This window comes from Egretta garzetta, unplaced genomic scaffold, assembly GCF_000687185.1.
Source record: "Egretta garzetta isolate BGI_Z169 unplaced genomic scaffold, ASM68718v1 scaffold56, whole genome shotgun sequence".
Taxonomy (NCBI): domain Eukaryota; kingdom Metazoa; phylum Chordata; class Aves; order Pelecaniformes; family Ardeidae; genus Egretta; species Egretta garzetta.
The window spans coordinates 3,390,717-3,416,362 of record NW_009260182.1 but is presented as its reverse complement, the minus strand read 5'-3'; the positions used below and the strand labels follow the sequence as shown (position 1 = coordinate 3,416,362).

Below are 25,646 nucleotides of genomic sequence, written 5' to 3'. Positions count from 1 at the left end.
TCACAACAGAACCAACACTCATACAGTAAAAATACCAAAATACACTCCTAGATTGCAAACGAAGCAACAAACACCAAATTGGGGGGAGGGGGATAAACAGAGAAAATAACAGGCTAAACACTTACCTCATGTATTTGTCCCTACAAGTCTCTAGAAATTTCTCTAATTGTGTTGGAGTAATCCTATCCAACTGATATAAAACCCGTGGCTGAAAAGAGAATAGAACAATTGGAAATGCAATAGCTTATAAAGATTTAAAATAGCTAGATAATTACTCCCTTGAAACTACTTACCTCTGTTGTGCCATTGTCATTAATGCCATACTTGTCCCTAGTTTTTTTAATCTTCTCAGAAACACCTTTGATGAATTTTTTAATTTCCTGAAATTATATTAAAACAACAGTAAGCAAAGACGTGGGCCTCAACACAAAGTCTTCAGCACTGAGTTATTTGCTTGGGGCTGCAAATGGAATGTTTGCAATAGTAAATTAGCAATGCACAATATGAATAGAGGAACATCAAAACTTAAGACACGCATGTACACTAGAATTTAGCAAACCAGATTCACTCTAGTGTAACCACAAATTAGTAGCAGTACATGAGGAATATGGTTCACACTGAATAAAAGCATCCTTCCTGAGCACATACCGAAAACTTAAGAGATTTGACTTTGGTTGATCCTTCCCTCCTACCCTGCACTTAGTGAAACTGATTCTACTATCAAATAATAATAATTAAAAATTCCCAAATTTCTTATTTTCTGATTATACTGACACAAACGCAATCTCACTCATTTCTCAGTATCCAGAATAAATCAAAGTGGAAAGACCGTAGCAAGAGAGCAATTCTATAAAGGATACCTGCCAGATATATTTCAGAGATTCAAGATGTACTTTATTTTGAGGAAAAAGCCGTCAAAATTGATATATACACATTAGTCTCTTCCTAATGTAGTTCAAATAACTGCTCTATGCTGCAGAGAGGTCTTACAGATAATTGTATTTAACATGTAATAGTACATAAGCCTTTCATTCCTTTACCAGATTTACCCAAAAGTAGTTCTAGCAGTCTTTACTGGAACATAAATCGAAACAATACTGTTAGAAAAATATCCAACATTTCTATGAAACATCATTCGGGCATTACCCTTTGTATATAGATATGTACACTGGAAGTCATGAAATATAAGGTCCAGAGATTAAACTCTTCCATAAAAGAGGGCTCCGTGCAAGCTACTACCATAACACAGGGTTCTCAAAACCAAAATACAAACAAAAAGCAAGAGGAAATCCTTCGCATCTACTTCAACAATGACTTAAGAAAGCCTCTGTGGAGAAGTGAATAGTTTGATTTTTAGAGTCCTTTTAAACTGTTTCCATCCCATTAGTCCTGCCTGACAACCAGGACGATGATTGTATAATTATCGCTGCCTCTTCACTCCGTACTGGACTCCTTCCAACCACTGCAGTAGCCAGGCACTGAAAATTACTTGCAAAATTGAGTAAATATTTGAGCAACTGCCTTTTTTACAACCAAATTCATAACTCATCAAAACACTTTTATTACATCCTGACAGAATCCTCAGATTCTCACAATAACAACATTCTTAGTGGTATTCAAGATATTTTCAGACAGTACGCTATTTTCTGTGAATACTAGAAAAAAGTTCAAGTGAAAGAACCGACAACAGAAGTGTGCTGCTGGAATGGATGCTTCAAGTTGTTTCCCCACTTGGATCAGAACAGAATGCATTCATACATTTCTGCCCCTTTTGCCCTGCAGTAAGTCATATTAATTCACAAATTAAATATGTTGCCATTTTAAAGGTTTTTATCAATTTTATGCAAATATTTCAGGGTCAGTTTGATTTATTTCCTAAATTAAGTATTAAGCAGTAATGTGGTATTAGAAGAATTAATCTTTTTAGTATGGGTGCATTAAAAAAAAAAAAAAAAAAAAAAGGAATATTGCAGGACTTGCAGAAGATCACCCAGAACAGCTCATGTATAAAAAAAAAAACCAAACCCAAACACTAAGGAGAGACTTTAAAGATAATTCTATCTTGAAAGATGCTTCTTTTGTGGAGGGGCAGGAAGGGAGGAGTGGAAGAGGGAGAAGGCAGAGGTTGTAACATTAACTTCTCCCTCCAGAACATCGAAGATTAAGTTCTTTTAAATTTTCACCTACTCACATAAAACCAGGGGACAGTAATAATAACCACAGCACCACCAACTCCTCAAAAGAAGTTGTCATAGTGGCTGAAAAGTTGGTTATGTGGTCATATGAAGACCAAAATAGCATAGGACTGCACACAGCATTATGGCAAACTGTTTATTGTCAACCTTTCCCCTTTGACAGTCCCTGAGTTCCAAAATACTTTAAAAAAAAATAATTTCCAACATACTAAATCAATTGTTATATATCATTCTGAGTTGTAAAAATAAGGTACTCAAATGATATGTTACTTCCATACATTAGAGCCAAAAAAGGTGAGAAATAAAAGATAAATCTCTCAAGACATTTGTTTTTCTTTATCTGAAGTTTTACTCATGCACAAGAGCTAAAAGAGGAAATGACCTATTCCTCTCAACTTTCAATTATCTGTTGGCGGTTTATCCAAACTATGGATTAATTTATGCTACAAATAAAAGGAAAACATAGCTCACTCTTTGCTGATCCTGTCTGTCTCTATGGACTTCTCTTCAGTGCAACACTGTCCTCAGGGAGCACAGCTACGTAACTTCTGCAGCGAGCTCAAGAAACCATTGGTTCTTTCACATCGTCTAAACCTATCAAATCTTTTAGTCTGGACCTGTTTAACACAAAGGCACAAAACTGACCCAGCGTGGCCCTTGTTAGCTCCTACAGGGCCGATGTTTAGTCAAAATAGCAGCCCAGGGTATAAAGCCCAGTTTCCCAGGTGTTTGCATCATGTTTCGCAGCACTTAAGCTAGCGCGATCATTTCTATATGTGAAGCATTGCTAATTTAAGAATTGTCACAGTTAAGAAGCCCAGTGAACTGCAGAATGGTACAGACAATCCCACAAGATCCAGCAATAATCCATTCAAGTCCAGGCAGACCCATTAGGTCAGGTCTACATAAGCCAGCACTGACTGTGTGCTCAGCCTTTCCCATGTTTGCACCACACTCCCCAGTACTCATATTCTATCATCTCAAAAAAAACCACAGAGAAAAGATTTTTTTTTTTAATTGTGAGGGTTTCTAAAAAATATTCCCAATTTCAATGAGGAGAAAACAAAAAATTCCTTTCACCTGTATCTTAGTATACTCAAACACGTTACAGTATTAACGCAATTGAAACTGTGCCAGCCAACAATCTGCTTTTTCATCAGTTGAATTCCCTCCTGTGAGGGCAGAGTGCAGGCAGAATGAACACTAGGCTGTTTGAAAAAGGCTCTTTAGACATACTGTTTTCTGGACAAAAGTGGATAAGCCCATTATAGGAACCTCCTGGTAAAATAACAGCAATAAGAAATATCTCTGTTCTGGAAGGGAAAGGAGGAGGAAGGGATAGGAAAACATCAGAAAAACATGCTAATATCCCTAAAGGTTAAAAGAATGAGTTTTAGAAAGGGAAGTTATGTACTAAAAGAAAGCTTCCTCAAAATTATCGAATTTATCTATGGGGACTAATTAATGGGTCACAGTTTTCACCATTAAAAAGGAATTGGTTAAATTACTGCGATGAATGCCTACATTATAATTTAACAAGCAGCAATGTATATATGCTAATCAGTTGCTTTAGCACTATACACACATCTTTAGCTAAAAAGCACTAACGTTAATGCTCACACAGTGCACACACATGCTACAGTTACCTCATTATATTTTTCATAACCTGTCTCAGTTAATGTCTTCAAGGATGAACAGAGGAAAAAAAGGAAAGAAGAAAATGTAACAGTATCTAAACCATAAAGATTTTAAGTTAAACTAATTACCATTAAGGTGATGTAGTAGTATCTGTTCTCCTGAAATTAACAATTATTTAAGTTTTCTTCCTATGATTAAAAAGATGTACACCTCGAAGATCTGCTTCATTGCCAAACTTTGATATTTGCATATTGCGGGTTTTTTTCCCCTTCAGAGATGCAGTTAACATTTACAGCACATTTCAAGTATGGATGTAATAATTTTTTCATCTCTGCTCTAGTAACGTAATTGCAAATCAGGTTTATAAACAACTGCTTACTAGTTTTGTCACCTTCTCCTCTGAAGCACTATTAAAAAGAAACCCTTCAAAAGCAGGTCACTAAATTCATGTTGTTCTCACCACTGCCAGTAATCAGGAAGCTCATCAAGGTAACAGCTTTACGTGTCCACAGGCAGGTTAATTCTACAGTTTTTATCACTGTCGCCCAAAGTAGTCTTAAGTGTGGCTGCTCTCATAAATACTAAAAATCACTTAATGCTCTTTCAAACAAATTGACTTTTACAATTCAATATGCAAGCAGTCACGTGAACATTCACTTAACCTTAACAGACATGTAAGTGCGCCCTGGAAGATAAACCCTTTGCAGCAAAGCACTTCCTATGACAGAATTTTTTTGCAGGATTAGTATCTTAAGAAAGCAGGGTAAAGAGGTCTAAGTGTACAGCTGGTGTTTCTATGACAGGAAAACAAGCAAATGAGTAAAAGCAGTTATTCAGTAAGTTGATAATAACAAAACATATGCATAATAACAGAGTACGAGACTCAGCCCTAGTCGTTTCTTACATCGAGTCAATAAGTATTATTTAATTTCTGACATCGCAGGGGAAAAACATAATTATTGTACCACCTTGCTATGGAAAGAAATTCCAGCAACACCTACTAAAAAATCACTAGATTCTTCTCTCATTTCTAATGTTCCTGTCGTGAATGTGAGCAACTATCATAACAAGAATTAAAATTACTCTAGTCCTACCTCCCCGCCCCCTAAAATGTACAGAAATATATTACTGAACAAACTACTACTCCTGTTACTAATTCATAAAATTCAGCCATTGCTTCTACGGATTGGTAAGACCATTTTATTTAACTTCCTGGATTCATAAGGAAAAGTTAATCACAGTGTGATAAGGAAGTGAGATAATTACCTGCAGAAAACTGTCTCGGCAGCAAAGAAATTCGTTCTTCTTCATGATGGACTCAGATGTTAACACCAATTCATTTTTACTAAGGGCTGGTTCATTTCGGCATGGATATACAGCCTTAAGAGGAAAAAAAATTACTTCTTCACATAAAACATATGCACAAAAATTTGTAAAGACACAGAATATAGATGGATACGATTGATTAACAGCATTCTTTAGTTTTGGTTGGTTTGGGGTTTTTGGTTTGTTTGGGTTTTTTCGGAGGGTGGGGTGGTTTTTTTTTTTGTTTAGGTTTTTTTTTGTTTGTTTTTTACTACATAGTATCAGACTACTGTGAAGTTCCACATACACTTCTACTTATTTATGTAAATCTGAAGGTATACATAGACACACACAAACATTTCTAATTCTATCAATTTATTACACTCACATTACAGAAATCTGAACAGCTGTTTCAGCAAAAGGCTTTTATTTGGGGGTGGGGTGGGGTGTGAAGAACAATCAACCAACAAACCAACCACAAATCCAAACACCACCATTCTTCAAACATCACGCTATGTCCAGAGTTATTCAACACCACACCAAGCCTCTGACTTAAGTAGTTCACCACAAAGAACATGCATGTCTGGATTTAGTACGGAATTACTTTGTGTAATGGAAGTCCAATCTAGTACCCAACTAAGCCAGTAGTAATTTGGCTAGTGAGTTGGATATTAGGCCCTGGAACTATGTCTAAGCCCAATAGAAAATTCTGGTTTTCACAGCTTATACACAGTTTGGTCCTAGTTGCTCTGTTCTAATGTAAAAACTATCTATACCTCTTAGTATATACGTGCTGAAAGACTGACCAGGACCACTCAAAAAAGCAATTTAAAAATAAATAGCTTCAACTGAAACAATTCTTTCCATAATTTACTACTTTCTCCTACATGCTTAATAGCCTTTTCACACTTCCAACAAAGATTTCAGTAATCCTTACCCTAATATTGTCTAGAACTCGCTTGAATTCCAGCGGTTCATCCTTCCCTTCCATGGCTGCAGGATCCAAGCCATCTCCTCCATAAATAAACTGTATAATGTCACCAGTAGAACTTCTGACTGTCAAATCATACTGTGAGCAAAGATCTTCAAGTGATTTTACCAGTCGCCTCTAAAGGGAAGGAAAAAAAAAAGTGCAAGGAAAGTAAAGGGGATCTTTTAAAAAATAGCTACAGAAAATCGTACAGAAAATGGACTCAGGAAATAAATCTGACATAGTGATTAGCACGCATGAAAACCGATTTTAAGTCATGGGCTTTACTGTACATTCCCAAGAACATAAAAGCCAACAATAACAAAATTTAAAGCAACACTACAATTCTCCACATTTAGAGATTCCATCATATAGAAAACATAAGCTACAAGAACCTACTATGGTCTGAGGAATTTGGTTTTTTTCCTGACAGAATATTCATACTCTTCCAATCAGGTTTATTTCTCAAGAGATACAACACTTTTTGTGTATGGAAGCAAAACCAGCCAACAATTAGTTTCACTGACAAAAAAGGAATAGCTCATCTGGCAAAGCCAGCAGGTGCTACTTTTCTCCCAGTGTTAGCTACTTCTCTTACATTATTTCCTTGTATTGGGAAATCCTTTTACTACCATCTTCCTTCCTCCACCTCCCAAAAAGAAGGCAGGTGATGAAGCATTAGTGGTTAGAAGTGTTTTTACTTGCAAGATGGACCGCATTGTTCCATGAAAGTAAATTAGGTCACTAAAGAATATAAATTGGTAAATTTTTTTCACTCAGGAAAAGGTAAGATGAAACAAATGTTAAGATTTTTTTTTTTTTTTAAATTCCAAAGTCCAAGTGCTACAGTTTATTCATGTAGGGTGAAAGTCGGTGAGGAAAAAGATATAAAAATGTAATAAGCAATCTGTAAAATATTTGTATATATTTACACATACGCAAACATTATTCTGTTACTTTGGGAGACAAATGCTCTAATTAGTCACCCACCCCAAAAGGAACTGATTTCAGTCTTTGTAGAGTTACCTGCCTATCTCTTAAGGCATCCCCAGCCCCAAATTATCTTGGCTTTTCCACTGCCTGTTGGACTGGCAAGAAGACTATACTTAAAAAACTACTTAAATATTTTCACTGAAGTCTCAAGACTGCTCATAATAGCAAGAAGCTTTGTTGGAGGGACATTTATTTTCACAGCAGATATAGACAAAGACACTAACACCTTACAGAACTTTAAGTCCAAGTCTATATGGCCAAGGTGCCTATTATCTAAAAAGGACAGATACTGAAAGGGAATTTTAGCCATGCTTCTGTCATCCAGACGATCTTTCTTTAAATAACCGAAACCAAGGATTTGTGTTTTCTGTTTCTCATTGTTGAAATACTGTATCTGAAAAAGCACTCAACTCCAATCTATGTGATAATGTATGGACAAAACTTCCACCATTCACATGGGTTTTAGGAACACACACCGCATAGAAAGTGTCCTCAATAATTCCATAGAACAAGGGCTTTTATAACCCATTTTCAAGAGGAAACAGCTTAATACAAGCATGTTACTGTACCATCACCTGAGGTCTGGTTTACAAACCTCACACCTACTGGAGACTAGGGCAAAGTCATGTATTTCACAGTATAAATTACTCTGTTACATTAAAAACAAACACACATACACATAACGTATGTGCTTTTCCCCCCACCCCTCACCTCAACATGCACATAAGAAATATCCTCCTTTTGCAAGACTGCTAAAAACCCCACTCCACTGACAGTTACCTGCATATATCCAGTTTCGGCTGTTTTTACAGCTGTGTCAACCAGACCTTCTCGACCAGCCATTGTATGAAAAAAAAATTCAGTGGGAGTCAACCCAGAATAGAAGCTATTGGCAACAAAGCCTTTTGCTGCTGGGAGCTACAGAGAAGAGTGGGGAAAAAGGGTTAAAATGCAATGTACAATCTGTATGCATGTTACAGAAAAGCACGTTGTATGTCATCTAAATTCTTTCAGATAGTTAGCCAATACATACAAAAACACATAGCAATTGTCTCAGCTGCATTTAGCTTTGAAGTTCAATGTCTGTATTTTAGATCTGAATAAAGGCTTCAAAACCCTTGCCTAGTTCTTCCAAAGTAATCTAACTGACTTTCTTCCTCCTCCTACCAGCCTTGTCATGCTTCTAGCCATTCCTGGCAAACACTACACATCTTCTAACACTTTGGACTCCCTTAAAAGTTGCAAAAATTGAAAAGGCGGTAAGAACGGTTTTTTTGCAACAGTATAGCAAAGGTATTTGCAGTGCTGAAGACTAAGGAACCCAGAAAAAAATATGACTGGAGGTATGTATGCAACTAATTCTTTCGAATTGTTTGCTCTCACCTCTGAGAAGAGTTCTTGCCAATGAACTTTATGCAGGCATCCCTTTAAGTCAAGTAACACCAAACAGCCTCCATGATCACATAGAACAATGAATAGGCTACAAAGAGGTTCATCTTAGATCACCACTTTTTGTTGTTATTTAACAGGTAGTGCTCTCTAAATCAGTAAAAAAGCTAGAGTTAAAATTTAACTTTCACCTTCTCATCTAATCCATGAAGTATTTTTTCGTTTTTAATTTATTCAGAAAAGAAAAGTTTTTACGTTACAGAACTCAGAAGTTCAAATTTGGACATTTAGTGACAAACACAAGTGTCATGGCTACCACCTGACACTTGAGTTACCTGACTAACACACTAACAAGATAGATGGCTGGTACTTAGAACCTTCTCTACTGATCATTAGATGTCAGATAGCGGTTTAAAAAAAAAAACAAAAAACCTCACTGAATTGTAACAATTGCATGAGACTCCTTATTGCTTCATGTAGGACAGAACTCAAACACAGGACATTCAGAGTAGCCCATATCTATCCTAGTTGAAAAAGAAAAAACCCCAGACTCCAGAATGGTTTATCTGGCATGTTCCACCTGTCTACACATGCCCAGCAATTGCCCTGAGAAGTGTTTAGCGCAGTGAAACAGAATGGAAGAGAGAAAATTTAACAAACTGGTTTTAGGACTCTGAACAGAACCAAAAATGTATCAAACTTAGCTTTAGTTTTTACAGGTAAGCCTTGCTTAGACCTTTCTAAATTAGTAAAATTAAACTAACTTGACACCCTACAGCAATTCACAACGCTACCGTTAACTCCCAAATCACATTCAAAACATTTAGCATTCACCGTATGTGATCTTTTCCTTCACCATGTCACGACAACACATTCTGTCATGCATCCTTCTTAAAATTGTTTAAAGCAACTTGTTTCACTTTTCTTTACAGTGTATCGTAAACATACAGAATTACCTTAGAATGCTTTTCAAAGTGAGGCAGAGATCTGTTCTCAAATCCGTCAGGAACTCGGGACCCACTGATAGCCTGCTGACCTACACAAGCAATCATCTGGGATATATTAATGAAGGAGCCTGAAAAGAAAGAAAGAAAAAAATAATCTCATTCACAAATGAGGAATATCACTGCTCCTCTGAGAAGCTATCTTCACTTCTATGAAGATCTATTACTTAGCTTCATAATTCTTAAAAAATGCACGTAGAATTGCAACAGTTAAAGTAGCTTTTCTGTTACTTGTTCTGTTCATTTCAGTATTTATGCAGAGACTAACAATTAAGCCTATGATACAGCTAACAACTCCTTTAAATTTTTTTTCCTTTGGGTCATAGACATTCATGCCACCACTATTTGACTACAGTCCTTATATTATCCTGTTTCGTACTGTGGATTGTGTTTTATACAACCCGTGATCCTAGCCTATATATTTTGCTTCACAGTTTCTTTAATAAACATATTTTAACAACATTTTGCATGAAGGGTTCAGTGTGTACTAAGATTCCTAGAACAGACTAAGTCCCATTACGTCATTAACTGTTTTATTTGCCAAACACGTTTGCAAACAATATGTGCCCCCTACCCAATTAAACAATTAATAGAGTGAGACATCAACTTCCACAGTTTAGCTATTCCTACCTTTAGAACCACAGAGAGCCATGATAAGGGGACTGTTGCTCTTGTCCAGTTCTCTGAGACAGGCACTGCCAGCGTGATCTCTGATGACAGACAGTTCTTTAAGGATTAAGGCCTGAAATCCAAGATTTCAGAGATTCAGCATTCGTTAAAAATACCATACATAAACAGTACTCTATCACTTGCCAGCAGTACCTTGAATAGTCAAAGGGAATTCAAAATACAGTAAAGAGAAAGAAACCTAGACACTCCTTTGGGTAAAACAAGTTTAACTTTTAACTTGCATAACTTTCCAGTTTGCTGCACAAAAAGTCTTTGTTGGGCTAAGACGGGGTAGCCAGGGACGTGACAATGTCTCTTGTCAGCAGCGCCAGCTTAAGCTAAACCCCACTGTGCTACGTGAAAGATGAACAGAAAAAAACCTCCCATATTTTTGGTCTGCTTTCAGAGACTACAATGCTGATATCTCCAATTGTTAAGAACATAACAAACTTATGAACAAAACATTCTAGGACATGCACAGGTGTCTGAAAAGAAGAAGAGTGGAAAAGACCGCAAGACACTTCTTTCAGCCAGAATGCCAGTTCAAACTGGACAACTGTGGCAGTACTTCATCACAGGCTGGGGTTTTCTGGTTGGGTTCTTTTGTTGTTGGTTTTTTTTTTTGTTTGTTTTTTTTTAAAGGCAAAAACTAGGCATTGACTAGCCAAGACAACAAATGGATAACACCAACAAAGACAATGAAAAGAGTTTTCTTCAGCTGACTTCATTAAGTCCCTGTCTGTAGGCTTTTGGACAACATTCATTGCTCTTCATCAAAATTTCTACAGAAAAAAAAAAAACCCAAACAAACCAGCATAACCAAAGTCCACTTAACTTTTGCTCTAATAAGGGTCAAGAAAATGCTTGCATATAAACAGAACCTTAACTAAAGGAATGTTTTGCTCCTTGGATTAGGTCCGTTGCTGTTACTGTTCTTTATTAACTTCGCAAATATTGATAAATATAATTAACCCTGTTCCAATTACCTGTGTCATTTTATCCTCTTGTATGTCACCCCTATACGTCCAAGCCAGGAGGGAGGTAGGATCTAGGCTGTTCAGTATTTTTAGATGCATACAAGCATCGAAATGTTAAGCCTCGACAGACTCAGCTAAAGTTGTGTACCTAGGGACTCTATTTGCTTGTATTTTTACATTTCAGAAGACAGCTTTGAACTTCACAATTTACAGAAATATATTCATGAAGTCTCTACCCTAAATATATAGTGATTTAAATTAAGGATTTTACCTCTAGTGTCTCTTCTGCAGTACAACCAGGCTGCTGCTGTAACTTGCCAGTGTTCAGAGCTTCGATATACTCATCACATTTCTTATAGCCAGCATTCAGGAGCTCATACTTAGCTTTTAGCAGGCCCTGCCCAGGGGTTACATCACCAATTCCAATTGAAAAGCCACGGTTAGCTATTATTAAAAGAAAAAAAAAAAAAAAGGTTATATAGCTCGATATTGTACAGAAAGAACAAATTAAAACCAAGAAATATTATCATTGGGAACTTTATTTTTCCCTCCCATCATGTGACCATCACAAGCACTTCAGATTCACAGCTCCTTGTTTCACTGTTTCTGTCAGCTTCACAACTAGCTTATTTTTTTAACATAGTACATCACATTCAAAGCAAAAACCTTGCTTGCTTGCTCTGTATTTCTGCTTTAAGTTACTATTTTATAAGGATTTTATACATCACCCGTTACTTACAAAGATAGACAGGAGCAAGTCTGGCTAGTCGTGACATAGCATCTGCAGCTTCTACCTGCCCCCAATCTCTCAGCAAGATGTAGAAGATGTTGTTCTTGGATCCTGAGCCTAAGGTTCCTTTGTCCATACTGCCACTCATTAACTCACTGTTTTGAATTGTGACATCTAGAAATAAAAAGGCAAAAAGAATTCATCGTTTTTCTAAAACATTACCTAAACTTCAGTAATCAGTTATGGAGTAGTTTTTTAAATAAAAGCTCTATTCAGGAAAAGGACAAAACCCCTAAGACATACATTTAATGTATCTGTAGAAGTGCATGAGTAAGTATGTAAGGGGAAGAGCCTACAGTCAGACCTCACCAACTGCAGTTAAGATTTATTTCCCTTCCTCCTTAGAAAGGCAACTGTATCCAATTTAAGACTTGTGAGAAACATCGTGAATAATCCCTTTTGTTAAAAATCTAAAAATAAACTTTGTTTCATTAATCAGAATAAAGTCTTCAGTCTTATCTGTCCAGAAATAAAGTCCGCAATCGTGCTTATTAAACCAGAGTTATTTATTTCTTTATAAAGTAGAGCAACAAAATTTCAGAAGCCAAGTTACAGTTCTTCTGTTCAAAGATTGTGATACCCAGTTAAACCAAATCACCTCTGGAAGCACAGCTTAAATTTAAAAGACACACTGGACTCAGATGTCTTTTTAATTACAAGCATATCGTGAAGACATCTGTCTTGCCTGCAGGCCTATACACACTTCCTCCCTTAGATGAGTTCCTTTTGCTTCATCAGGAACCTTCCATTTCAGGCACTGAATCTTCCTATGTTTTAGCCTTAAAGGCAATTTAAAAGTACCTTCTGTACGTGAACTTCAGACATATTTTCTGAGAGCAGTAAAATATATGTTCATTCTCAACTTCATGATCCATCTTTCAAAGAAGAACTGGCATATGTAGATGGATCCAGTTTAAATCATTTTATGCAGAACGCTGCAGATGTTTGCACACAGTACTATATGCTCAGTATTTTCAATGTGTATTTAGGTAATCATCTTCTTGAACCAGAAGTCACTCCTCTATTACTTATTATATACAATCAAAATATGATACCAGGATTTCTTGAGACTTTGGAGAATTTGAAGAGAACTGTCTGAAGACAATTAGTGTTGCTTCAGAAATGAAGTTTTTTCAAAGAACTGAACAGAGTCACCAACGAAATCCAATAGTTTTCTGCATTATCTGCTACTGTCGAACTCGGAAAATGGAAATTCTTCCCATACGTTCTAAAATGAAAGCACTGCAGAGCAAAGAAGGTGGCCTATGTTCACATGAGTGTGAACGGGATTGCTTTGTTGCCTTTCACCCTATATTCCTTATAGGCTGAAAAAAATTGTGTCACCATGTTTATAACAAACTTCACAACCACAGAGTGGTCCTAACTTCTAAAGAAATCACTCAGAATCTGGTGTAGAGTGGATTTGAGTCCTAATTGACAAATTCTTTCTCACACCAACATTACAGGACAGAATTACTGTAAATCAATGGTTCTTCCCTAAGTTCCTTAACTCACGCTACTGAGCAGCAAGGAGCCAAGCTAATCCTGCCTGCTCAAGTTCTTTTCCAGCTTTTACCACACGAAAGTTAAATTAATAACAAGCAAAGCCTTGTTCATCTCCTACAGCCTCTTCAACCTTGATGCTTTGCATTCCATCTGCCACTCTGACTTCCCTAACTGGAAGGATACAGATGGTTTGATATCCTATGGATTCCTATCTTCCCTCCTTATCCTAACTCTTTTCACTGTTTGACTTCTGATCCCTGTATCACTACCCCCACTTAAGATATTAAATTCTTCAATTTGCCTTCTGTACAACCACTTCCTAAGCTTCTTAGCTTTTATCTCTCTCTCACCTTCAAGTACGACATTACTATCGCTTTATCACAAGAAAACACTCAAGTCTTTTCTTTGGTGTCCAGCACAACTCCAAATTTTGAGAAAAACTGCATTATTTTTTTTTCATTTCAAGAATACAGGTGTGAAGTACTGCTTTAACTCCTACAATGGCAACAAACTCAACAAAACAACAGCTACAATGTCTTTGAAGACATCCAAAACACAGCTTTTTAGAAGTGCCACTCACAAGAATCATTGTAACACAGGTCTTCCCCTTTGCCACAATACTGTTTGCCCTTGGTTCGTAGGTTGGCCTTTACAGGACAATCATCACTGGGTTTGAGAATGAGGCTGAAAACCTGTTTTCCTGTCCAGAGCGTTACAGGCTTAGAGAAACAAAAGGACAAGAATTAGGATTACAGAGTTTATGTTACAACTACAGTAAACCAGCAAGAATTTAAATGCAAACATTTTTCTATACAGAATCTTTCTATACTGAACTATACCTGTGGAAACTCATAGCAGCATTCCTTTGAATAGGGAAGTATTATTTTTTTTTTATAGATATGAAAATGCTGACTGCTGAATGGTTATCCTTTACGTAAGGATATGTATATGCATTCAGAGAAACATGCTCTATTGCTCCCTCTTACTGTCATGTTTCCCTTTCTGATTAGAAAAGGGGAAAAAAAAATGCTATTGTCATTTCATTTCCCAAAGAGGCTGCAACATTTATAATTCCTTCTTTATAGAGTGCCTTTGGTTTAAATTTTTAGAAGGTTAAAGATTCATATAATTATGTACTCCCCACAGCTATAGTTAAGTTTAAGTAACTGACAGAGCTAGCACCAAAATTTTTCATTTGAGTGACAGCAGCAGTCAGAGAACACTGCCCTTAGTTATTAGCAAAAGTTCATATAAATTCATAAAATTCACATTAGATACTGCCCACAAATGCTCTGACCTTGCTTTAAATCAGCATTATTAATTGGTATTTCAATTTCACTTTCTGAATTTCCTTAATGTTACTTATTGTTCTGAAATTAAATAAAGGGTATAAAAAAAGTACATGCTAATACTCAGTATTTACCAAATCTGAAAATCTACCAAACTCTCTTCAAACAATACTGTTTGCCTCAAATATAAAATTAATCAGACTCTCTTAAATGTAAGTGAACAAGGGCTTAACAGACCCTAATCTAATAAATACTATAGCTCTCTTCAAAGTTTGTGACAAACACACAAATACTCTGCCCTTCATTATTCCCCCCCCCATTTTGTGCACATGATATAACAACAAAAAACCCACAAACCCCAAACAAAAAACAAAACAAAGAAAGCAAAAAAAAAAAAATGACATAGCACTCATCCTCTTTTTAATCTTTAACACATTGCAAGGTTAACAACTAAAGCATACTGTTTCCCAAATGACATAGCACTCATCCTCTTTTTAATCTTTAACACATTGCACGGTTAAGAACTAAAGCATACTGTTTCCCAGGTTTAACATCACCTAAATTTGGGATACTGAAACCAAGAGCTGTTGAGGATTTTGGGACATTACTTGAGGGCACCCAAGGAATAAGATAGTTTCTGCACTTAGCCTCATATTAGCCTGCGCAGGCAGTAACAGTGAGGTTATGAAGAGTGATGTACCGTCTCCTGACCATCAATAGGTAAGTGGTCTGTCTCGCAGCAGCAGGATAGTAGCAAAGCTGTGTTTGAACCCTGTAGGAACCCTGCATCTGGACTGCACCATCCAAGGCTGAATCTGTTCAGCACCAAGAACCATCAAACAACTTCTGCACGGCTTTGACCCTGAAATCTGATCCTTGCACTTTACAAATACAGAATCTCATACAAAACTAACGTCAGAGAAAGCAAGAACTGTTTCTGCTGAGAACAGCACCACAGGTCAAAAACACAACAGAGAAAGTTTTAGTAACATTAAAAAAAATTTAAAAAAATAGTTTGACACACCTTCAGAATTGCAGGAGGTGGAAGACGAACTTTAATCTTTTCGTCCTTGCCAACCAGGATAGAAGCAATGATTTGACAGGCTTTGGCTCGATCAAAAAAGGTATCTTTTAATGTAAGAAGATAGGCACCTGTAATGTAAGAAATTATTAATGTCACAGACTAAAATGAGATTAACTTTAAAAGCTATTGCATATTCAATATCGATGGTTTCATTCTAATACTAGTTACCTACTTACTATGCAAAACAAGAGTTTAGACAGCTTCAGTTGTAAATCCTTTCCAGAATTTTTTTTTTTAATTGCTCCACACTCAAGTTTCTAAAAATTCAAACCAGTGCATTTCTATAATCTAGTCTCCCTCTCAAGCTCTATCCCATAGATAAAAATAAGACCTTGGCATTCATTTTTGTACACTTTCTTCCTTATATCCATTGGACGTTTCCCAAAGAATTAAGGAAACTTGAAGGTACTTACTGTAGGTTAAAACTAATTTTTGACTAAGGTGTTCAACTCCTCTACCATAATCATAAGCCATTTACATTGTCTACCTAACGCATACAAAGATCCCAAACATACATTTTTATCTGCTGGAGAAACACTGCAAAACACAAGTAGTAATAATTGCACCCACAAAGGTAGACAGTATCAGAAGAGATTCTGAGGACATCATTATATTTCAGACTAACAATGGCCTTACTTCCCTAATGTCACTTTGACTTGTGAAAGGAGAAATTTTTTAATTAAGATAGAAAAATTCTGGAGAAGAGGGAAGTGATTCTGAATGAACAACTGATAAGTCATGCAGCTTTAAAATAAGCTTTTATACACACCTGTGAGGAAATCCTGAATAGCAGCGATGAGAGGTTCTCCATTTCTTGGTGTTACCAAGTTTGCTTTAGTCTGTATGATACAAGAAAAAAAAATTACACATTTGAAGACACTGACATTTCATGTGTTATTCAGGAGGAAACCTACCGTTTAAGACAGTTATTTTAGCAAAAATGGTACAAGCTTATTCTAAATCAAAGTACAGCTGTCTTCAAAAAGATAGAAAAAATAAACTTGAAGTTTCAGTTCACTACAGTCCATGCAAATCTACTGATAGTTAAGGAATAATTTGAGAATAGTTACTGGAAGTTACATATTCTGTTTCCAAAGCAGAAGTTGCAATCAACTTCATGTGTTTGGTAGGTTACTGTTCAAACAGAACAGGGAAAGGAAGACAAGTTAGCTTTGAACATCTGCAAAGGGACAAAAGAGGTTATGCTCACTGCAGGGAGCTAGTGAAATATTACAAGTCGGGTGGTCCCTACTGATTTGTCACAATCAAGCTAGCCACTTCCACTAGCCCCATTTTCTTATGCCTTACTCAGACCTCTGCTCCAGTTAACCACCCCCACCCACGCACCACAGTTTTCCCTGAACTCTTCCTAGGCCCACACAAACCTGAATCATGTACTTTAGGGGTGGGTGGGTGTGGGTGTTAGTTTTCTTTTTAAGTTCCCAAATCAGTTCAGCAAGCCAATAAACACTGCAGCCAACAGCTGTATTGGTACATCTGCCATTCAGTCACCCTAAAAGGGGCAACGTACTAGAAAATGCCCAGATCATTGCTACTGACTCTACTTTCACACCCCAGATCAATGCCTGCAAATCATCAGATCCCTCTTTATCCACCTTCTCTTCTCCCTTTTTTCCACTGCCCTAAGAGCCTACTGTCTCCTGCCTTTTGTAGCAAACTGCCTTCCCCCAGTACAAGCACACTATTTCTGCCTCATTTCCAGATGGTCTGACTGCCTGCAGTTGCTGGGCGGTCAGACCAGAAAACAAACTAAGTTATCTGTTTGATAACAGAGCCACCCTATTTTGGTAGCAATCATTAAGGATAGTCAGCCAGAAACATGCTAATGACATCTACTTACTTAAAACCACTGAATTTTCCACGGATGCTAAGTGTTAAGTCTATTAAACTACCATTGTGTAGTCCTAATTTATTCTAAATTCCCTTTTGCAGAGTTTTCTGGCAGCTCCAGAGTCACACATTATCCATACCCAGGAATCTTGATAATATTTCAAATTTCACATACAAGTTAAGAAATATGGGGCTCATCCCATCTGTCACTAGCAAAATCCCCACCCCAACATTATCTGCATACCCCCATTAAAACAAGCGCTTCTGCTTTTGCTTCTTCTGTCTGAGGAAGGTGAAGGTTCATCTCATCTCCATCAAAGTCTGCATTGTATGGTGTGCAGACACATTCATTAAATCTGAATGTCCTATGAGGTTTTACTCTAGCCTGAAAAAAAAAAAAAAATTAAGTGATGCATATGCAGTCAAGCATGCTAAAAGATGAAATGCCATACCTGAGTGCTTTCTTGTAGGTTTTATTCTTTCTTCTTATTACAGACACGACTCAAAGTTTCTGATTATAGAGTTTAACTCAACCAGGAAATGACAGAAATTGTACTCAGGTTATATTATACAAATGTAGCTAATAACTTCCATTATTAAGAATTTATACAAAGCTCAGGAAACATCATGCTTTGTAGAGATCATATCAACCCTACAAAAATGAAATAGTTTCACAAGAACAGATACCGAGGTCAATTACAGCTACTAACAGAATTGCCCAGACAGCATACTGCCCAGTTACACACCAACTCCCATGCAAAAGCACAACTGCACTGTATTCATACTTGTCCCCATGCAGCGTTTCAGAAGAAGCTGCTTATTTTTGTGTGTGCAAGACATAAACAGCAGCAAAGGTAAACCACCTAATACTCAGGGATGCACTGCCTGTGTAAGTGCTGAGTGTGCACTTACAATGTGAGCCATGATGCTCAGCTTATGAAGAGAGGGTTGTCGATTGAACAGGACAATGTCACCATCTATAAGATGTCGCTCCACGATATCACCAAACTTCAGTTCCTGGGCCATCTTTTCTCGGTTTCCGTATTTCAAAAACCTTATAGTAACAGATAACAATGAAGTCAGAAGAAACAAAGGTCAGAAAGATGTAAAGACAACTGAAAATAAATTCTGCGTTTACAATGCAAGTCCTTCCATTACATGTTGGAATATTTATATTACAATAACTAGAAGACAAAACTGGTGTGGATTGTATCATTACACATCAGCCCTACTGCTACTTTAAATAATGAATATATTTGTGACATTAGTTAATGCTAGTTATTAGTAAAACAAATAAGAAAAAAGTCTACTTATAAAAACAAAGAATTTGCTTCAATTGTGTCAGGGAGTATAGGGAGTTTCACTCTTGTAATATCACTTCTTACTACCCATAAACTGATTGCAGATTAGCTCTCCCATGAAAACAGCCAGTACAACGCGCCCCAAACTGCCTGCTTTCATTTATCTCTGTACTACATCCCCTACTCCAAATAACGCTCAGTCACTAAAAAAAAAAAAAAAATAGTCTAACTGCAGTTCACTATCATTAGTATGTACACTTAAGTTTAAATCCAACAGATGATCTAAAAAGACATCTTACACTAAACCTGAGGAGATAATGCCAATTTTTTTGTTACTGCCCTTTATGAAAGATTCTAAAAATAAACTTTAATCCCTGTAGGTATAACTGTTTTCACACAGCAATAAGAACAAGTTGATGGGGAGAGATAAAAAGTGCATCATTACAGAGAAGCACGATACCTTTTCATCTGTGTGTGCCTTTGCTGGATGAAGTTGGCTCCAGGATGAATGTCAGGACCATTACGGACAAGTTTCCTCATAAAATTAATATTTGCTTTGTTCACCTGTTGCATAAAGACTTCAATCAGAAACAAATGAAAGACATTTCAGGACCTCTTGTTTTTGGTGGTGGCTTTTGCGTTTTCAAATTTTGGGCTCAACTGACAACCCCCCTCACAGCTTCCAGCTGCTGAAGGAAACAGGCAGGAGGGAATAGAGGAGGAAAATGGAAGCCAATCTTAGATCAGAACATCAGGGTGAAATTAAATTAAAAATCTGGGAAGTAAATTCAGAAATCAAAACACCCAACCACTCCTTAGACCGAATACCAAATCACTCCTTAGACAGATACACCAACAAACATATGAAGCTATGCATGCGTTCAAAAAACATCAAGCAAAACTCTTCTCTTTTGATACGTCACTCCTTACACCATATGCCTTCACAGTACTTGCATACACCTGACAGTGCAACTTTAATTCATCATCAGCAACAGCACTGGCAAAGCGTCACTGAATGACATTTCAAACATAAAATCAATACATTCATTTCCTTTTACAGTAAGACTATAAAGGACAACACTGATGTCTGGTAAAAAAAGAAAAAGGTATAGAAAAGGTTTTAGTATTACACTGCTTACCTTTTCAGGAAAGGTTAGTATTTTAGCAACATGAACAGGCACTGCTACTTCATCTATTCTTAAGTTAGGATCAGGTGAAATGACTGTTCTGCCAGAGAAATCCACTCGCTTTCCAGACAGATTGCCTCTAAACCGACCTAACAAAATAAGCAAGTGAAAACTCTTTTATACAAAAAGTTGTTTTCAAAATGTTATCTGTTAAGACAGCACATTAGAAGATCTGTCAAGGTACACCACTGAAGCACAAAACAATAGTAGCAGAGAGATGCTTTGGAATAGCAAATATTTGTGGCTTAATTAAAAAAAAATTAAACACAACTTTCTACACAAACCTTGCTTTCCCTTAAGTCTCTGAACAAAACCTCTTGTCCATTTTTTAGGTGCCATGTTGAGAGGGATTCCCGAGAGCTCACTGTTAATGTACAGGGCACACTGCAGTTGAAGAAAGTCCCAGTCTTCCATAATCATCTGTGTTTTGGCTCCTGATATCCTATGCTAAACAAAATAGTCATCCAGTTCAGAAAATAAATATAACACTGTATATTAAACTAGCAAAGAATTTTTCTGATACAAGTACAACTCCTCTTTCGAAAATAATGTTAAAAATCTTCACACAATGGAACAAAAAAAGCAAGAAAACTTTGTAACAGGATGCATATTGCTATAGCATAAGGCCATTCACAAGAGAACCCAGTAGAAAATTTGACTAGCACTGGCTTTGGACAAATGCTTAGAAAACTATGTATTTGTTTAAAATTCTATTTTTCCCAAGTCACTGAAGTTAAGCTAATATAACTTTACAGTCAGGAAAATCACCAGTAGTTAATAATTTTTAAATCACAGGAGTTAGTGCTTAGTTCATTTTGTTTTTCTGACAAAAGACCAGTTTTGGAAAGTCTGAAAGTATTAGTCTGGCAAAACTGTTTTTCTAAACAAATGATAAATTGTCAAATTTACTTCTAGTTTCAATTTGATAACGATGCTAACTGAAACTTGATTTCTTAAGAACAGATGGTGGACGAAAGGACAATGATGGAATGAAAAAAGAAGGTCTACATGAAAAAAAACCAAAAACAAAAGCCAAAACCAAATAGGTATAATATTTTCATTTTAAGTGACCATTCAAAAAGTGTCAGAGTCATGGGAGGGGAGAGGGAAGGAATGAAAAAACACTTCCTGTGATCCACCAACAGATCTTCAGCAGGTCCTGCACTGCAAGCAGCCAGTCAGCCAGCTCCATCTGAAGGAAGTTTCTCTACTTCTTTCAATAAAATCCCAAACTGCTTGCTAGATTGTAAGCAGTAAGACAAGTAAAACCACTTGCTATATTAAATTCTAACCAAATCTTTTCAAAGGCAACAGTCTTGGAGAGCTTTAAGTATGGCTCACCTTTTTTATTACATCATTGAGGAAAATGATCTCTGTCAGTTTCATTGTTAAGTCATCTTCATTGGTGCCAGACTTCAAGTCACTCACCACAGAGGGTCTGATACACAGTGGAGGCACTAAGAGTCGCGTGAGGATCAAATCTGAAGGTTTACCTGCTTCTGGGTTCATTAGAAGCAGAGGGATATCTTCTGCTAGGATTCTTTTGAAGAGGTTCAACACTACTAAAGGATTTAAGTTTTCCTACAAAATCCATTGGAGAAAGGGGAGAACAAACCATCACATAACAGTTTCAATGCTTCCTCCCTCCCCTCATTTATTGGTTGTTTAAAAATAAAGTATTTTAACAAGACAAACAGATAAGGCCTATGAATGCAAACAAAACGTTTTATTCTGAACCAATGCTTTTAGTGTCTTATGTACTAACTTTCTATTTTCTTTGTTCTTTTTTCCTTATACATCAGTGTTTACTTCTCATGTCACTCTTTTTAAACAGTTAACAGAATATGTCATAGTTACTTGTCAAAGCAACTGAATAAACCTCTTACAACAAGCTCACAGTACATTGTATTCATGTTAGTAGGATCTAACATGAATTGCATAACTTTCTAGAGCTTTTTTAAAAAACTAATTTCTCTCTTAGTACAGCTACTGCAGTATAATAAACTCCAGATATTTGTTACTTTTTCTGTCTAAATATGCACCCCAAGATCTTCCCAGCTTTCACAGAGCAGAAGGAAACAGAACCACACACAATGCAAAGCTAAATGAAACAAAAGGATTAGATAATTAAGTCTCCTCTCTCCTTCTCAACATTAAGTTCTTCTTCTGAAGAAAAAAAAACTCCCCGCCCCCCAAAAAAAAAAAAAAAAAAAAAAAAAAAAAAAGAGTTCTGTGTATTGTAATAATCTCAGAGGACAGTGAATCTACATGTACATGCAGAACTTCTACGGGCCCTTCTTCTCCCTTTTCTAGCTTACGGAAGTTTCACACACCAAGAATATCCCCCTTCTTAACAGACACAAAGCTATGTATCAGAAGATACCAATAAACTAAGTCTCTCGTTTTTGCGGAGTTAGCATTACTGCAAAAAACCAAAAAAATTCTTCAAGTGTCTTTTGGTGTATGAAAACCTTGGATCACCACAAGGCTAAGCTGCTACACTGAAAAACCTTTGAGGAGTTTTATTTCAAGCACAAAATCTAACAGAAAATTTAAGTATTAATAAAATTCACCTGAGCTCTTCCCAGTAAGGGTTCCACTTCTTTGTTATGTTCTATAGCAGTTTCAAATGACTGGAGAAAAGTAGATACTATTGGATCTACCACTTTCTTATTGGTCTTGTACTTTTCATGTATTATTTTCAACAAACCACACTTTTTTACAGTTCCTGCAAGCAAATAAATGTGGGTGTTTTTTTTTTTTTTAAATGACAAAAACACCAAACCAGAAAACCCCCAAAACTTAAAATGAGTAAGCTACAGTTCCAAAACTAGTTATGCCTTCAGTGAACACAAGAATAAAATAAAACTTTATCAGCTTTATTAACCAGTCTCCTATATTCACAAAACACAAACAGCACGATCAGGTCATGTCTTGTCGTATGGCTGGCTTGGCGTGCCTAGATGATGATGTGGCTTCTGAAGCTGCAAGCAGGTGGTTTACCCCACACTTTAACTCAGCTTCCCCTCAATCACAGCAGATTTTTTTTTTAAGTAGAAGTTCCCACACTAAAAACAAGACTAAGATGTGCCTTCTACGTATCATCCCACTATCTTCTAAAGTAATTTTGGAAGTGAATCATAAAAAGAATCTGACAACTGTTTTCATATCATGCAGGTAACAGCATTCATAAAACTTCCACAGACTAGTACAAGTGCTTTCCAAACTCAATTATTTTTACTGAAGTATGCTGACCTACCACTTAATTTTGTAAATGCCTACTTTTTGTGCCCCCTATATGTATACGTGGTACTTTTAACAAAGCAGCTCTCTCTTTATTTGGGTTGTTGATCACTACAACAAACAACCCCAAATTTTCATGAGTTAAAACCATAGAATTTTAAGTTATCCACTATGAATCTGTGACACTGCAAGTACTTTAACAGCAGTATCACTTGATCAGAGTACATGAAGAAAAAAATGTATTTTTGAAAAGCAAATGTGAAATCTTATTAAGCTACTCTGCCCTGAAGAACAAACTCCAGTGTAATCCAAGATCATCACAGCTCAAATTCAGCCAAACTGCAGAAAATACCACTACTCAAATATCAGCTAGTGCCATAAAAAGCTAACACATGAAACAAAACAAGGTAAAAACCATCACAGTAGATAACTGTCACTAACTGCTAATGCGACCACTCACCATTAAAGGCACCACAGTAAGGACAGGTGTTTTTCTTTCGGCACTTTTCAGACACTTTCTTTTTTAGCCCTCTCTTCTGAAGATATGTAAGGCCAGGTCGCTTCAGGTAATCCAAAAATTGTTTTTTCTCTTCCACCGACAGCATGATACGGCAACAGGTTTTGCAGATCATCTTAAATATAAATGCATATAAACACAGTTGTTTAACAGACACATGCAGAGTTGTAACATCTTTACTAAAACTTAAGTTCTTGAACAGAGGATGGTTTTTCAAATGTAATAAAATGGTCTTGGTTGAAAGACCAATTCATATGCTGTAATCCACAAGAAAAAGCACATGGAAAAAAAAAACCCCACAATCAACGAGACAAATCATCATCTAAGCTCTGCAGGATCTTGAAAATCCAGATGTAAAGCAAACAGAGCTTTGAATTACTGGGATGTCCTAAAAGACAATTTATACTGCATACATTTAATTCAAATTACTACAGAAAAGCAATGGATTGAATTAATCAGTCTGAGGTTATATAAAATAACACGGATGTATTTACATTATTAAGGCTGGTATATGTTTATTTTACAAAACACAAGATGTATGAAGATAAAATTTATAAAAAAACATGATTTTGGTCTTCTCAGTTACTCTTTCAAGTAATTGAAAGAAACGCTACAAGATACAGCAAGCATCTTTTCTGATAATTCCCTTTTTCTACACCAGAAACTGATGACATATCATAATTGTGTTTACCTGTAAGATGCCTATCACAGCTTTGAAGTATCCAACGTGAAAACAGGGCAGTTCTAAGTCAATGTACCCATAATGTCCTAAACAATCAGCTAGATTTTTTCCACACGTTTCACAGGGACGGTCTTTTTCACTGGTTCCCTTTGGGAGGAAGAGAAACACACACACACAGAGAAAAAAAACTTTCAGCTATCATCAAATGAATACATAGGAAACACAACAGTTCTTAAGCTAGCCAGCTGTCCTGACAGCAGACCCACAGCACTTACTCCTTTTTCCCAGCATCAGAAGCATGACAGTAGCATTACATTCACTCCAAATCCCAAGAAAAATGTCTTTCACACAGAGGCCCTACTGATACCAGTGACATGAGCTCACAGAGCATCTGTAACTGATCTACAGCCCGCTAATCTACAACGTGGTATTTTGTACATGGATGTCTCTGGGTCTCCCAACAACTAGGCAGAAAGAACTTACCTCCTGCCTCAAAAGAATGCTCTCCCGAACCATCCAAAAGCATGAAGAAAGAAGCTGTCACTGCAACAGACAGCCTATGCAATTCAGGTAGAGACACATTTGCATGTATTTTGGATGAGCAGTAAATTTCAGTCATCCCAATTTATTTTTAGCCACTTCAAGTAATTCTACAAAAATAGTTTGAAAAAAAAAAAAATGGTTCTCACCATACGATGGTCAAGTACTCCATACTGCAGCGGAGAGTGATGGTTGTCCTGACTATACAAATTTTTGCTAACCACTTGAATGTGAGCTTGCTGACGCATCTCTTCTGGAGATTTCATGCCAAAACAGATGTGGCTTCTAGGATGGGAGATTTCACACGTATGTATGTAAGCAGAAATACTCCTACCTACAGGCACGCGCGCACATACGTATTGAAAAGCAATACAGAAGAGGCCAAGTTGATTGACGATATTGCTGAAACGGGACCTTTCTGGATCCCAGAGCAGGTTTGCCCTGCGTGAGGGGTTCACAGCGGGGGGACTTACAGACGGGCCAGCCTGCGGCTGCTCACACCTGCGGCCACCCGCC

The 25,646-nt window shown here is 36.8% G+C and overlaps 1 protein-coding gene across 2 annotated transcripts in view; it reads right to left on the bottom strand.

The window, feature by feature from the left end:
- The window catches only part of POLR3A (RNA polymerase III subunit A), a 51,421-nt gene that overhangs the window by 11,450 nt on the left and 14,325 nt on the right, over positions 1-25,646 (bottom strand). Inside the window, exons 2-23 of one of the 2 annotated variants that reach the window (XM_009641964.2) lie at positions 25,280-25,415; positions 24,600-24,737; positions 23,852-24,023; positions 22,722-22,876; positions 21,490-21,729; positions 20,433-20,595; positions 20,101-20,237; positions 19,422-19,525; positions 18,573-18,714; positions 17,905-18,045; positions 16,579-16,648; positions 15,750-15,877; positions 14,017-14,155; positions 11,880-12,044; positions 11,412-11,584; positions 10,125-10,236; positions 9,447-9,565; positions 7,882-8,019; positions 6,076-6,246; positions 5,100-5,213; positions 294-380; positions 126-208 (exon numbers count right to left, since the gene is read on the bottom strand). In XM_009641964.2, coding sequence (XP_009640259.1) covers positions 126-208; positions 294-380; positions 5,100-5,213; positions 6,076-6,246; positions 7,882-8,019; positions 9,447-9,565; positions 10,125-10,236; positions 11,412-11,584; positions 11,880-12,044; positions 14,017-14,155; positions 15,750-15,877; positions 16,579-16,648; positions 17,905-18,045; positions 18,573-18,714; positions 19,422-19,525; positions 20,101-20,237; positions 20,433-20,595; positions 21,490-21,729; positions 22,722-22,876; positions 23,852-24,023; positions 24,600-24,737; positions 25,280-25,396 — 3,008 coding nt within the window. In that variant the 5' untranslated portion in view covers positions 25,397-25,415. Of the gene's footprint in view, positions 1-125; positions 209-293; positions 381-5,099; positions 5,214-6,075; positions 6,247-7,881; positions 8,020-9,446; positions 9,566-10,124; positions 10,237-11,411; positions 11,585-11,879; positions 12,045-14,016; positions 14,156-15,749; positions 15,878-16,578; positions 16,649-17,904; positions 18,046-18,572; positions 18,715-19,421; positions 19,526-20,100; positions 20,238-20,432; positions 20,596-21,489; positions 21,730-22,721; positions 22,877-23,851; positions 24,024-24,599; positions 24,738-25,279; positions 25,416-25,646 lie in introns of those variants that run through there. The other variant, XM_035897252.1, reaches the window with a different exon arrangement.